The following is a 15608-nucleotide window of genomic DNA, read 5'->3' on the forward strand; positions in this document are numbered from 1 at the left end:
AAAATGTATCCGTCAACCCAGAACACGATAGGCAGTAATGAAATTTGTATAATGTCCTAATTCGGATTTGCTCCTGCAAATATCATGCATTTTAGAAAGCCTAACTGCCTATTTCTCTATTTCAGAATCAGAGATTCCATAGCACTACATCCATCAGTCTTACCTCTGCCGCCAAGTAGTTCCCAGTTGCAAGATGTTTGAATCTGAACAAGCTGTTCCACTGCCCCGCACCCCCACGGCATGGGTCGTGATGAACCACCTACAGACAAAAAGAGCAGGGACAATAATGGCTAAAACCTATTCATGGACCTGGCAAGCAAATGCCAACAGTTTACAAAGGGTGCCTGCCTGTTGATGCTAACTCTTCAAATCTAATACGTGTTTTCGTGAGAGGACAACGTGGCAGAAAAATACAAGTCCCCATAAATGAGCAAAGGACATAACAGTGAACTCGCTGTACATGCATGATACTACGCTTTATGTCTGCAAATACAGCTTCACTCCAAAGACATGTTCCCAGGCCAAAACTGGGAAAATGGTTCCCCCCATCTGTTATTTAAGCATTCATTCAACAAACAGTATGAAAAACCTGCGACGTGCCAGGTGGTCTTCTAGACAATAGGGACACAGCAATGAACAAGACTAGAGCTTTCAATGAATAAGATTTGAGGAACCAGGGGAGGCTACTTTAGATATGATGATCAGCATGGACATCAGCCTACGACAAGACACACAGCATGAGGAGGTGATGTGTGAGCCGAAATCCAGAGGATAAGAATGGGACAGTCATGCAGAGAGACTGGAAGAGCTCATTCCAGGCAGAGAGAACCACAAATGCCCAGGCCTGGAGGTCTGGACTAACTTAATTCTTGGCCCTTTCCATGTGTGCTGATGGCTAGCACCATGTCCTTTGATGCCTGTCCTTGGAACTGGCCTTGCCCCTCTAGGCTGGTTGAGAATAAAAGCAGAAGATCTGAAACAGGTGGTAATGACCGGTTTGGTGCAGTAGCAAGACTCAGGCTGTACAGCCTGAAGATGACGGTGTTTGAGTCCTGGCCCAGCCAGTTACTATGGTATGATTGCAGTGAATAATTTAACATCTGCAAGCCTGTTTCTTCATGTATAAAGTGGGTTTCATTCATAGGATTGTTGTGGTGATAAATATAAGACATACCAGAGCGCTAGGAGTACTTTTCATCATTCTCCCTCAACAGGTTAGCTTCTTTTTATTAATACTGACCACTCTTGAACTCCTGCTCAGCCTCAGGTTCTGTGTGCTAATATATATGTAACTTTCTATGCCTTTTGTTAGACTCCATCTTCTATGTCTTCTCCTACTCCAATAGCTCAAATGAGATAATAATTATGAAAATACTTCCAAGTGGATGAAGTCTTTAAAACCAAGCCATCCTATAAGGCTCAGTTTTCAAATCAAACTTCTTCCACAAATCCTTTGCTAATCACACCAGCATCTGTGACCTTGTCAATGTCTGAATTCTTGCTCCCTTGAGGGAGCCATAGATACCTTTGAGAATCTGATAAATCTATTGGTTTTCTTATGTACACACACACATTTTGTATACACATATTAGAGATTAACAAATAACTTGAAGATCACCATTGATCCCAGACTAAGAACTAGCCTACAGTAGGTCTAACAATGGGAGTACAGCTCCCTAGGGGACAATTTGGAGATACAGAAAGGAAGATGTTTTCATTTGTCACAGTGACTTGGGAGGAATGCTTTTGGCATTAATGGGCAGTGGACAAGACATCATACATCCTGCAATTCACACATGTTAGCTATTGTGTGTGGCACACAGGGCCATCCCACCTTCACCCTCCCATGCTTCCCTGTATTACAGGGGCTGGAAGCCTGGCTGGTGGGGTTCTGGAGACATTTCATCAGAATGGAAAGCAGGCTCCTACAGGGTAGGATGCAGGCTCCCACAGCGGGGTGCAGGCTCCTACAGGCTGGGGTGCAGTCTCCTACAGGGTAAGATGCAGGCTCCCACAGCGGGGTGCAGGCTCCTACAGGCTGGGGTGCAGGCTCCTACAGGCTGAGGTGCAGTCTCCTACAGGGTAGGATGCAGGCTCCCACAGCGGGGTGCAGGCTCCCACAGCGGGGTGCAGGCTCCTACAGGCTGAGGTGCAGGCTCCTACAGGGTAGGATGCAGGCTCCTACAAGGTAGGGTACAGGCTCCCACAGGGTGGGGTGCAGGCTCTTACAGGCTGCAATACAGGCTCACTGGGTGGGTGGGTGAGGACTCCCAAAGCGCAGGAGGAGAAGCCTGGACAGGCTCAGAGGAGGGGCAGTAGTGGGTTACTGCACTGCAGATCCTCATATAAGACCATTGCTCCCGACCCGCTTTCCCCATCCAGTCCTTCCAATAACACTGAAACCTAATTTCCTATATGAAATACCTCTTTTCTTGAAACACATGATGCTCAGGCTTCCTGACTGATACACCACACAACAGAGAAATGTGTCCCAGCCTACCTCCTTCAATCTCCTACAGAAAGAAACCCGCCACAAATAGAAATTGGTAATACTTTGATACATAATCATACTAAAAAGTATTTACATCAAGTTATATGAGAAGGCCAATAATTTAAGAGAAATACACTATGAAGAGAGAAGCTTAAATGAATTCAAGACATCTCAACATTATTGAATAATTTATTCGCTCTCTCCCTCTGACTGCTCAGCGGGTTATAACATTTCCAACTAATGCATTTTGTTGAAATGGATTTCAGTGCAGTGGTACAGTTACAGCCAAAGCTATAAAACTAATAGCAAATATATTGAAAAGATTCAAAACTCCTTTCAACAAATTTAGAGCCAAACATCAAATAGGCAGAGGCACATGAAATGCGGGGAACTCACTGTAGAGGGAAGTCATTATGTGGCCTTTTCATCACTGTATTTCATTAATGACGTTTTAAAATAATATCTCACATTATTGCTATCCCTTTATTTTTTTTTATTTTTGGAGCACATTGATAAGAAATTTATGGTGTGAAAATGCATATTTTAATTATTAATTTCTTTTCAGGTAACTTATCTTTCAGTCTTCCCAGGATGAGGAAGTTGTCAGGAAGAATTGTTGGGTGATGGCTCTTTTCCCCAACACCTTCTCAATTCCTTATCTCCCACTGAGAGATATGGTCTCTCCTGTATGCCACAGACTGAAAGGATGCCTCAACAAGTGGTGGATTTCAAGATAGAAAATACGTTCTTTGTGCTATTTCATCTCTATTACAAACCATGTCATAACTTAGAGAATTATTTTGATGTTACACTGATAATTAAGGCTCAGCTCATTTGCATAAACATCATACTACTTAATTTCTCTGTTTTAGCAGTCTGTAATTTGCCTTATTGTCCCTGTTTCAATTATGGTTATTTCCCTCTTTTTTTAATCATGTACAATTAAGTCTCTTCTGTTAAGCACTAAAGAGTTTAATTATGCACCTCTGCTCTTTCATTTTCCTGTGCTCATATAGAATGCTGTCTTATCCTCTGCATTTACCACTTCTCTCATGTATCCTTCAAAGCTAGGTATACATATACTATATTCTAGAGTAGGTTTCTACATGTTGAAGTACATATTATTTTGTTATAAAGTATTTTCCTTTTATTTCTCCATCATATTAGAATTTGGGGCATTTTATTAATTTTTAAACATGAGAATATATGGATAATATTACCTATGAGTTTTATTTTAGGATATTAAAGTATCAGAGAATATATGCTGTAAAGGGGGAGTAATTGGGCTTAAGGTGGTTGAGATCCACTGCATAAGCCTGGATATGCATTAAGTCAAGATGGAATTTATCAGATGTTGGCTTGTTTATAAGAAATTGTGCATATGTTATCTCCTCCACTGTATAGAAAGGTTCTGTAAAGAAAAATCCATATCTTACATTTTCCTAATTACCCTACCATTTTGGGACATTTAAAAAATACTTTTCAAAGGTTGAATGAATTCTTAACTATGGCTCTCCTCATCCCAATAGAAAAAAATGGCATCCCCAGAAGAACTAACTGTTCTTTGCAGTGACTGCAGGTCTGATGTTCACTTAAAGTGAGTCATCCTACCCCATCTTAACTCCAATGACAGTTGAGACACATCGCCTTCAGTCTTATCAATGTTGACAACAAACATTTCACAATGGATTTTTTAAAAGCAAAATCACATATATGCCCATCTTAAACAAGAGGAAGAGAGGGAGATGCCCCAGAGAAGACAGGTGAAGGAAGCAGTAATGTATCAAATTTGTCACTGCAATAAAGAGGTGCGAGTCAGTTCACAAAAAGTAATGTTTTATTGGTCTATCATACATGAAGCCTATAATGATAAAACAATCAGCCTACTGAATCTTGTCTTGTTGATGTAAATACTTATTAAAAGCCAAATAATATTTCACACACCTCTATTTCCCAGAGTGCTTTAGAACTAGTAGCAGAAGTGGCTGATTGACGCAAGGTTGTACGAAGAAAAATGTGCTGTTTTTTCTCATATTCATCACAGGTCAGAAATTTCTCTTGTTCTGCATGAAACAATCTAACGACGTCACCCTAGAAAAACAAGTCAAGAAAACTGTATTTCCAAGAAAAGGCTGACCATAAGACATAAGGAGCAAGTGCATCTTTCTGATTTTGATAATCTACTTAGTGTTGAACGATTATTTCTACATTTCAAAATACAGGAGAGGAAACTAATGAAACACTTTTTGTGAGTATACAGCCAAATTCTCGGTATATAGGTTTATAGTCACACGCTAAACGATGAACACCAGGGGATGCACATGTTTTGCATCTGGAAGTTCAATAAAACTACCTTCGATTCTTCCGGCAAATGTTCTGTGCAGCACATACTTACACCTTTCAGCACATCCTCTCGGTAAGAACTATATTTCATGAATAAAGTGATTTTCCAGCTGGTGTTGCAATTAACAGCATTCACCTATTAATGAAGAAATGTCCAGTTATACCACCACAGTTCCATGTTGTAACAGAAATTATTTCTTCAACTAGCAAAAGGTGAAAAACGACAACTTTGGACAATGACATAGGTACTTCCACACAAATGTCTCCAAAGGACTATCTGAAAATAGCAATACAATAACTAATCATTATCTATTTGAACCTTAGGAGTATTAGTCAGTATCACTAGACTTAAGCTTATGAAAACAATGAAAGAAATTATATGCCTTTTTTTCTCTCTCATGAGAAAATCAACAAATTCACTTGTTTTCCTCCTGAACGTACCTCTTTGCACCCTGGGTTATCGAGAAGCTCTATGTTGCTCGCATGCAGTGGCTGTCCTGCGTTCACGGGCATCAGAACAACTTTGTCACCAACAACAATCTAGGAATCAGAAAGAAGTCGCCATTGAGACACTGCATGGATCTTTGGTCTACATTTGAAGCTAAAAATAACTCCATGAAAGTCCTCCTTATTGACTTAACACCTGGCCTGTTTATCCTCCATACAAACTTCAGTTCAATTCTTTTTCTCTTTCAGGTAAAATTCTTCTGGTAAATGATCAGATAATCATGTCCCATAGTGCTCATCAGTCTGAATTTATAAAACTAGTGTAGATCCTTTTCTTATCAAATCTCCCCTTTCGGTGAGAGCTTTCTTAACAGGTCATTATTCCTCCCCATGAGGTCTTAACGCTATGAGCACAGCAGATAGAGATAGTGAATGCAACTGCCCCAAAAACCAATCTGCCTAAATAGTAGAACCACTTCAAGTAGAAGTAGGTAATGATATACATTTGTATTATCCCTGGAACCAAAAACAGACCTGTTAAATTTGGCCCTACCTATCATCTCAGAAATTTATTAAACATCCTAATGTCATCTGGATTCAGGAAATGCAGCATTAGGAACGACCTTGCAGAACTATGTGTACTGTTTGGGGCTTTAGGCCTCTCCTTCAATTTTATCTTAAACATATCAAACTAATAGTGCTCCTTAATCTTGGTATTCAATTTAAAATTAAAATTAAAATTGGTGCCAAAACCGGTTTGGCTCAGTGGATAGAGCGTCGGCCTGTGGACTCAAGGGTCCCAGGTTCGATTCCGGTCAAGGGCATGTACCTTGGTTGCGGGCACATCCCCAGTAGGGGGTGTGCAAGAGGCAGCTGATCGATGTTTCTCTCTCATCGATGTTTCTAACTCTCTATCCCTCTCTCTTCCTCTCTGTAAAAAATCAATAAAATATATTTAAAATAAAAAATAAAATAAAATTGGTTATGGGAAAAATGCTCTACAGAAGTCTAAGTTGATTTTTTTTTCATTTATGCTATCATTATCTGTTTTATCTTTAAGTACTTTTATTTATAACTCAAAATGTGGAGAAATTAACTTATGCATTCTTAATGATAATAATGGACAGTTTAATTTTATAGATAGTGAAGTTGCTTTTGTGGTTAAGTTCCATTAAAGACTTATTACTGAAGTAACTACACTGCCATTTATAGAATTGCTCACCATCTGGGAAATGAAAACAAATACCTTCCCTGTGCATATTTCACAACAACTGAATATTAGAAGAAATTCGTTGGATAGACAACTGAGAAACAAATTAGGACTTTGACAACAATAAACAGAACTTCTCTCTGTATCCTAGCCTAAACCAATATATTAAGAAACATAATTTCACATTTTCATCTAATTTAACCTTTTATAGATTATATACAGGAATCCACATTCACACATGGTACTGTGGTCACATACCTGGAGATTCAAATATGAGAGAGAAGCCTGGTTTGCAGAAATAGCTCCTAAACATCACCCTGCCTTTCAAGTCATCATCAGTCGGATGATGTGACACACAGACCCATCATAAAACTCTCTGTGTATAGACAAGGAGAGATCAACAAGAAACAGTGCTGAGGGAGAGGTAAAGGGGGCAGAGCTGGGTTACTTTTGTGTAAAAAAAGAAGGAAGGGTGTAAAAGTATATGCATAAGAAACCCTTCTAGTGGTTAACTGGAAGAGGGGTGGGAACTGGGGTGACGGTAAAAAGGATAGAAGACGTTTCACAATATATCTTTATAGTATTTTCTATTTTGAACCATGAATTGGTATTTCTTAAAATTAAATATAAACAAGAACATATAAAAGTCAACATGACAGAAACATATTCCCAACATCCTCAAAAAAAAAAAAAGACACCACAACTTATTATTGCACATGACACTGCAGGTTGCCCAGGACCAAACCAGAGAGGGTCGGACCTGCATTACCACCATTTGACCACCATCCAGAACTGAAATGTCATTGCTGACATGTACACATAAGGAACTGTTTGACATTGAAATTGGGTCTCAAAAGAACTGTTGGCCCAGAAAGAAACTCACTACAGACTGATTCATTTGCCTGTCACCATAACCATTATTGCTTGTCTCATTTTTGGTTCTTATAAGTGTATTTCTAGTAGCACATGATCTCACTCATCTAGGGGAAATGATGAACAACATAGACTGATGAACAAGAACAGACCCAGAAACAAGGAGGCACGGATCAGACTGTCGGGCCTCAGAGGGAGGGTAGGGGAGGGTGGGGATAAAGGGGAGAGATCAACCAAAGGACTTGTGTGCATGCATATGAGCCTAACCAGCGGTTAAGGACAACAGCGGGGTGGGGGCATGCGTGGGGAGGGGTGTGGGATGGGAATGGGGGGATGAGGACAAATATGTGATACCTTAATCAATAAAGAAATTTAAACAAAACAAAAAAAGACACCACAACTTGTTATTGCACATGACACCAAGGCAGCCCTAAGTCTCAGCCACGTGCAAGGCCGAGTCGTCCTCCTTCCTATAAACAGTGGGACCGACACCACAGCCCTGAGAGGCTGCATCTGGTTTTCCAATTCCTTAAAGAACAGCTGGGTCTGGTTGACTATGCCATTCTTATCTGAACCAAAGTAAGTATCAGCCAATAAGTTGCTAAATGTAATTCTATATTTTAGCTATGTTCTTCCAAATAAAAGAATACTTTTGGTTGCACCAATATTCACTGCTCTAAGTCTTACTATTTTACTATAGTTATTTGTAAGCTTTGAGCCAATCCATATGTTATATGTACTTTAAAATATCACCCATAGAGACTTATATATCTTTTAAATATATTTTTATTGATTTCAGAGAGGAAGGGAGAGGGATAGAGAGATAGAAACATCAGTGATGAGAGAGAATCATGGATCAGCTGCCTCCTGACGAGCGAGGATGAAACCTGCAACTTGGGCATATGCCTGAACCAGGTATTGAACTGTGACCTCCTGGTTCATAGGTTGACAACCACCTAGCTACCTCGGCCAGGCACAACTTACATATTTTTAAGAGACCAGCCACATAACCAAAATGTTCCAAATTCTAAGATTTCCTAAGAATTAAATATAAACAAGAACATATAAAAGTCAACATGACAGAAACATATTCCCAACATCCTCAAAAAAAAACAGTATCCATGAGAAGAGTCTAACATTAACTCACTGATTTCCAGGTCATGTTCCTGATGATTACTTTGACCAACGAAGCTGAATAAGACTTTCAAATGAAACAAGCGGTATGAAATAAAAGGAACAGTAAGAGGTGAAAAAATGGAAGAATACAAAAGAGGGTAAGAAATAGTTCCTACTCTCAAAGAATACACACGTACTTAGATAACTTGGTAAATATGGACCTTGGTAGATTCTCAGAAGAGTGCAGCCTGGGGCCTGATCCACTGACGGAAGTCAGCTGCCTTCTGAGAAGCTAGCTATTAAATACAGAACTTGAGGATAAAGTCATTTTCTGCCACATCACATTTGCTCTAGTGCACAAACATCTAAACATTTTCAATTCCAATTGATTCTACTTAACAGCCATGTGAGATTCAAGCTGGGATTTTACTGAAAATGAAGAATATTCTAATGCCAGTAGCAGCTACCCTTCTTTTGAAGTGGCACCTGGTATGGGGGAAAGAACCTTGCAGTAGAAAGCAACACCATCAGTCTTAGTCCTGCCTTTGCTATAAATCCAAGGCATCCAGTTTTGCAAAATAGCAAAATCTACTTGCTCTTTGAAGAGTCTCTGTCCCTCAGAGTTGAATTTTTCTCTTGATTGAAAGAGGCCTATCCTTTTCTCACTTTTAAAATCTACCATCATGATAAAGAACTAATGTCTTCTTAGATCAAAGTTGAAAATGAAAAAAACAGACTATTCAATCATGGGAAGATGAATGAAAATAAAATATTTATGTACTCTGCTCAAGGCCGCCCCCGGTGACTTTCTAGCTACTCAACAGCAAGCAAGGGCTTCTATACAGCTGGAAGTTGAGGAATCCATGAACCTATTTTCCCCCAAAATTATCCCACAATTCTTTATACATATGACAAAGGTACAGAAACCATTGCTTTTTGAAGATATAAGCATTTTTCCCCCCAGCCTCATTCTTACATTTCATTTAAGTAACCAAACATCTTGTTGAATACTTATAACCTGAAAGTAATTGCTAAATAGTAAAATATAATTTTAAAGGTCCTTTGAACCTTGCAATTTCCTCTTCTAAGTTTAATAGGGTTTTTTTAAATCTGTAAATATTAAACCACTTGTTGTGAAGTGACAGTATTTGCATTTGCCTCCAATAAAATACTGTAGACTTTATATTTTAGGAAAAAGTGCTGCCTATTCCTAGGGAAGAAAATGAGCATTACAATACAATTATTTACGTGGCAAGTGCAGGGCTGTGGTTGTGCTTATGCTTTCACGGCACCCTCCATCACAGACAAAAGCTGCACAGCGGTGACCAACAACAAGAGCCATTTCAGCAGACAGCAATGCGGGAGGTTGTTTCAGCCATGCTTTATGAAGCACATCTATACAAAAGGATTTCTATGGCACCTAACAATTACAATGTCCATTTTAACCAAGACCTAGTGTTTGGGTGGTGGCTTGTTTTTATTTCCGCAATACAACTAATTATTTCAAATAGTTCATTACATTCAACTCTCTGTTGACCCTCTAAAGGCATTTGGAAGCAGGGAAAGAACAGATAGAATGAATAAATAAACAGGATAGAATGCATTTTTTTTTAAAAAATCTACAGCTAATCTGATCACCTGGTATACCCAATCATTTCATCTCATTCCTTCAGAGCTGGAGCTCGTGTTTTGTCTGTTCTGACATTTAATTTTCATGGGCCTCCTAAAGACAGGGACACTACTCAGTGCGGGGCTGGAAAGGGGGAACAAGCAAAACAAGGAAAGGAATAGGTTGTTCATAAACATAATCAGCCCCTGAATAATTGAGAGTTGATTGTAATTAACTACCTATTCAAATTAAAATATATGTATCATGCTCACAGCACACATCACTTGATGCCAAAAAAAAAAAAAAAAAAAGGAAAAAAAGGTAAGACTTGTTTCTTGAGGAATCAACACAAGACTTAAAGTGCATTACATCCCTGCATGCCATGCTGCACCCGAACCTTACCTAGGAGGACATCACCAGATAATTTTTAACAAATTAAACCATGAAGCTTGCATCCTGTGGAATAGACTTTGTACTTCAAAATTCACTGGAAAATAGATTCATTATAAAGGAAGACATTTCTAAGACAAGAAATATCCAACACAATCTATATATATAAAAGACCAAGCTACCAGTATGACTGGCCGGTTGCTGATTCACACTGACCACCAGGGAGAAGATGCTCAACACAGGACCTGCCCCCTGGTGGTCAGTGCGCTCCGACAGCCAACCTCCCCATGCTGGCCTACCTCCCACGGTCCCTCCCCCAGGCCAGCTGGCCAATCTCCTGCGGCCCCACCCCCAAGCCAGCTGCCCTGGGGGCACAATGGCCTCAGTTGGCCTCGATCACTGACCAGGCCGAGGGACACCACCCATGCACGAATTTGTGCACCAGGCCTCTAGTTAAAATATAATTGAGAAAACTATCAGAATAATTACATTTTTATATTGTTCTGAACTTATAATGTTCTTTTTTTATCTCAATGATTATTTTCTTGATCACCTGATCCCATATTTGCGGGGTATTCTATTTAGGAAACTTATTCAGTATTGACTATCAATCAGCATGTATTGAGCATCTCCTGTGTGCTAAGGACTATCACCCGCTACTTTATTACACATAAAAATATCTTACTGTGGGTCTTATTGAATCATTTCACGTAATTTTTATTTTCTCTACTCTGTAAACCAGCACAAAATTTAGCAACTGCCAAAATTTACAGGAAACAATATGCACATATTCCACAACGTATGTTAAATGTCATCAACGAGCAAGTGCCAATCTATAGCTCCACATACATTACATATCTATTAAGATGTATAGACTGTAAACAGTAGACCATAGAGCCAGTGAACAAAACACCATCATGGTTCACTGTGTTACTCTATTAATTCAAACGAGCAGACACGATGTGCTAGGCAGAGTTCTGCTTCCTTACAGCCAGGCTCCCTCCTGATTAGGCAGAAAAGCAAACCCCACCTCTCTCTTCTAAAGCACAGCCAATATTAAGGTTACTTAAGTTCTCTGACACAAATTTGAGTTGGAAGATGATATTCTATTAATTTAAACTTTGTCCTTTTAAAGTTCCTGAGCACAATTTGTATGACAAATAAGTGCTTTTAACCTATTAAAGATAGGAATATAAAAGTAATAGGTGAAGATTGAGAACTCTAATTCCTTGTTACTTTATGGGTTCTCTCATTAAGAATTATTGTCTTTATGAATGCACTGTTATTCTCTTAATTTTATATGTACTTACATTGTCACCCTCGCTTCTCAGCTTCCAGAAGGGATGAATGTAAAACCAAGACCCTTCATTTCCTGCAGCGTCTAAGGACACACGCATGGCATTCTTCTCCAGCAGAGCAGGCAACCTCTTGTTAACAGTCAGGTACTTGTTGCTCTTTATATGCAGTAGCTGTAGGGAGAAAACATGGGTTACCACCTCATTCTGGGATCTCCTCTGTTAAATACATTTATACATTCATACACATATCATGTACCCACATAACAAGGTAAAGATTAGACAAAAACTCCAAACTCACCAGCTTCCCAACTTGACTTATTTGGGTTCCTCCTCACCTCCACCCCCACTTCTGCTTCATAACGAAGTGGGCACAGGAGGAAAACCAGGAAACACCTCTGACTGATTTTCATCTCATTATAAATAATAAAATAAAACCATGCTTTCCAAAGGGACCTGGAAGTTCCCTCAAACCACATTCCTGCACAGCCACAAAAACAAACCATACTAAAGAAAAACCACAAAACTAAAATAATGTACAGACCCACTTAGTATTTATAACCATCCCTGCCCACAGACATCCCCAATCCTTCCTCTGTCGGGAGGCAGACGGCACGGTCTACACGGGCTGTACAACTTCTACGGATGCTGAGCCACCCCTTCTCAGATGAGCCCAGAAGCGCCATTTCTTGGATTTTTTTGCATTGCATGAACAAAACTTTCCCAAAACATTATTTTACTGAGGAGGAAGATAAAACAAACAACCTTCCTCTCTATTATTACAATCATTTCAAAAATGAATGGTCATTTAAATACAATATAAGAAAGAAAATATCTCAAAGAGCAATTCTTTTTTTGTTTTGGTGAGATTTTTTTTTTTTTGTCAATTTTAGAGAAAGAGGAGGGGAGAAGAAGAGGGAGAGGGAGGGAGGGAGGAAGGGAGGAAAAGAGGGGGGGGAGGGAGGAAGGAAGATAGATCACCTGCCTCCCGCATGCCCCCTATTGGAGATTGAGCCCACAACCTAGGCATGTGATCTGACTGGGAATTGATTGGGCAACCTTTTGGTACAAGGGATGACACCCCACCAACTGAGCCACACCAGCCAGGGCAAGGGCAATTCTTAAACTTAAAAAAGAAATCAGCCTTTTGAAAAACTCATTATAATATCCTTGGTTCTTGTCCTATATAATAAAAGGCTACTGTGCAAATTGCCCCCTCGGGAGTTAGACCAACTGGGAGTTTGACTGCTCGCTATGACGTGTGCTGACCACCAGGTGGCAGTGCGGAATGAAGAAAGTCCCCAGCTGGCAGCCAGCAGCCACTAGGGATCCTACCCGTGCACGAATTTCATGCACTGGGCCTCTAGTTTTACCATAAACCAATGAAAACCCTCATGGGCCAACCCCACTTCTTTTGGACCGACCATGTTAAATCTGGGTTTTTTTGTTTTGTTCCTTTTTTTAATGTATTTTTTATTGTTGATAGTCTTACAGATGTCCCCCAGTTTTCCCCCTTTGCCCCCCTCCACCCGGCTCCCACCCCACCCCATGCCTTCACAGCACTATTGTCTCCGTCCATGGGCTATGCATATATGCATATAAGTTCTTTGGTTAATTTCTTCCCCTCCCCCGACCCTTCCCTCTGAAATCTGTCAGTCTGTTCCATGCTTCCATGTCTCTGGATCTATTTTGTTGGTCAGTTTATTTTGTTCATTAGATTCCACATATGAGTGAGATCATGTGATATTTGTCTTTCTCTAACTGGCTTATTTCGCTTTGCCTAATACTCTCCAGGTCCATCCATGCTGTCGCAAAGGGTAAGAGATCCTTTGACAAACTGGTTTTTATAAACATGCCTCACCCTTGACTTCACTAATTTGTTCAACTATTATTTTCCCTTTGACCCAGTTGCCTTATTTATTTCTATTTTATTGCGTTATGTGGTATTTCTGAAAATGCCTTACATTCTTTTTGGAACAAGGTGGGGCATATAGTAACAAATAACCAAGTAAAAAGCTAATAAATCTAGTGAAATACAAGAAAGGAATGCAGCTGAGATAAATCAGTGTGCACGCTAATTGAAATAGAAGCTCTTCTAATAACAAGTCAAGGACAATTTCCATCTAAAAGTACAATTTGAAACTTTCTTCTCTCTACAGAGTGAAAAGATAAAGGTTCACATGTTACACATTAGCCCAATACTAAAGGGCTATTTCATTACATGACCTAATGCCTCTATTACATGTTTCCCATGTTTTTCTTTTGGATGCAGTAACTTGTGGATGCATTTAGAGAAGCTCACTTCTTAATGTGTATATAGCAGACTTATTACTAAACACCTGGAATAGTGTGCTGAATGTCAACTGGAAATATCACGTCATCTATAAATACCACCAAAGAACAAACTATTGCACCCCAAAATGTAAATGCTATTTGGTATTCCAACCAAATGCAAATTACCCATAAAATGTTCACCTCTTCTAAGGGAAAGTAAATCGACACTTACTTGGATAACATTACTGTATTTCACGATTTCTCCCAACAGCTTCTTATTTTCTGATTCATTTTGCTTTTGTTCCAATTCTGCAGCATGCTATAAAATGATTATCAAATGTTCAGTGTGAAAACATAGCAAACAGAATACAATAACTGACAAAGAAATAAGGGGTTTTTTTTAGGAACCAAGAGCACAAAGGATGCAACCATGAATAAAATAGGTTGGTTGCTTTACTCCCGGTGCTTAGGGTAGGGTGGCAATAATTAAATACATGATTATAATATAATGTGATGATTCTCTCAAGTTAATGCTGAAATGTGGCCCAAAATATCTTGGGAAGTTTTTACGTTGGAAATTTCAGAAAAGCCCTAGGCTCTGTGGTCTTATAATTACTTTCAGTGGAATATAGCTAGAGAAACCAGGACAGTAGATGAATTTCAAAAGTCTCAAAATATAGTTTCAATGCTGAAAGCAACAGAAATTTTAATGACACAAATTAAGTCTTATCAAATTTGTACTCAGCCAAATCAGAAACACCAGACTTTCTTTTTCCAGTCTTTCAGAAAAAAAAAATAATAAAGTACTGTGCCAACTAAAATATAACTGGATCTGCTATTCCTACAGAGATTCTGAATTGGTTTTCCAGTTTGATGTGAATCTCTGAATTTGTCAGGCACACCCTAAAAAATAGCAGCAGGAATGTATTACCTACACACCAGGAAATCAGTAGTCACACCCTGTAACTTAAAAGTCCCTTCCAGTTTCAATGTGTTGCTACTCTTCTAAATCTCTGTGGACTGAGTGAAATCAAGAGCCTAGGAAATAGATTTTTTGTTACTGCTGTACCTGGTCTAGCCTAAGCCAGACAAATAGAAGCCTGGCTCTTACCTGTAATTTCTTCAGCAAGGCTGCCTCTGTGTGGTTCCCCTGTTTGGCTTGCTTAGCTTTCCAATATTGTTTCTGGGCAGAATATCGATTCATAGGACACACCTTAAAGAGGCAGTCTGTGACAAAACAACAAACAAAATCATGTAACTGAGAGGATCAGCATTTCTTACATTTTTCCATTAGCCTAAGCACTGGAATCTTGGAATCCCTGAGAGTAAAGAACATTTAAAGGTCATGTAGCCCATCCTCCAGCCAACTCTTGAATTCTCTCTATAACAACCTGTCCAAATAACTTTTTAGACTGTGAAAATACCCACTTCTTCATTACTTTAAGTTTTTTAAAGGGTACTTTAGCTAGAGTCATTTATAAAGAAACCAAACCAAGGTAACCATAATATTAGAAGCACTATTAATAATAATGGGGTATGTGGTCTCACAAATTGAATAGA

At 39.3% G+C, this 15608-nt stretch overlaps 1 protein-coding gene across 2 annotated transcripts in view; it reads right to left on the reverse strand.

Annotated features, from left to right (window-relative positions):
• ITPR2 (inositol 1,4,5-trisphosphate receptor type 2) overlaps window positions 1–15608 on the reverse strand; it is a 427719-nt gene that overhangs the window by 323339 nt on the left and 88772 nt on the right. For both annotated transcript variants that reach the window (XM_079773600.1, XM_079773601.1), the window contains exons 3-9: window positions 15160–15275; window positions 14281–14367; window positions 11790–11948; window positions 5276–5374; window positions 4887–4970; window positions 4436–4582; window positions 164–259 (exon numbers count right to left, since the gene is read on the reverse strand). In XM_079773600.1, coding sequence (XP_079629726.1) covers window positions 164–259; window positions 4436–4582; window positions 4887–4970; window positions 5276–5374; window positions 11790–11948; window positions 14281–14367; window positions 15160–15275 — 788 coding nt within the window. The remainder of the gene's footprint in view (window positions 1–163; window positions 260–4435; window positions 4583–4886; window positions 4971–5275; window positions 5375–11789; window positions 11949–14280; window positions 14368–15159; window positions 15276–15608) is intronic.

Source organism: Cnephaeus nilssonii (assembly GCF_951640355.1).
Source record: "Cnephaeus nilssonii genome assembly, chromosome: 6".
Taxonomy (NCBI): Eukaryota; Metazoa; Chordata; class Mammalia; order Chiroptera; family Vespertilionidae; genus Cnephaeus; species Cnephaeus nilssonii.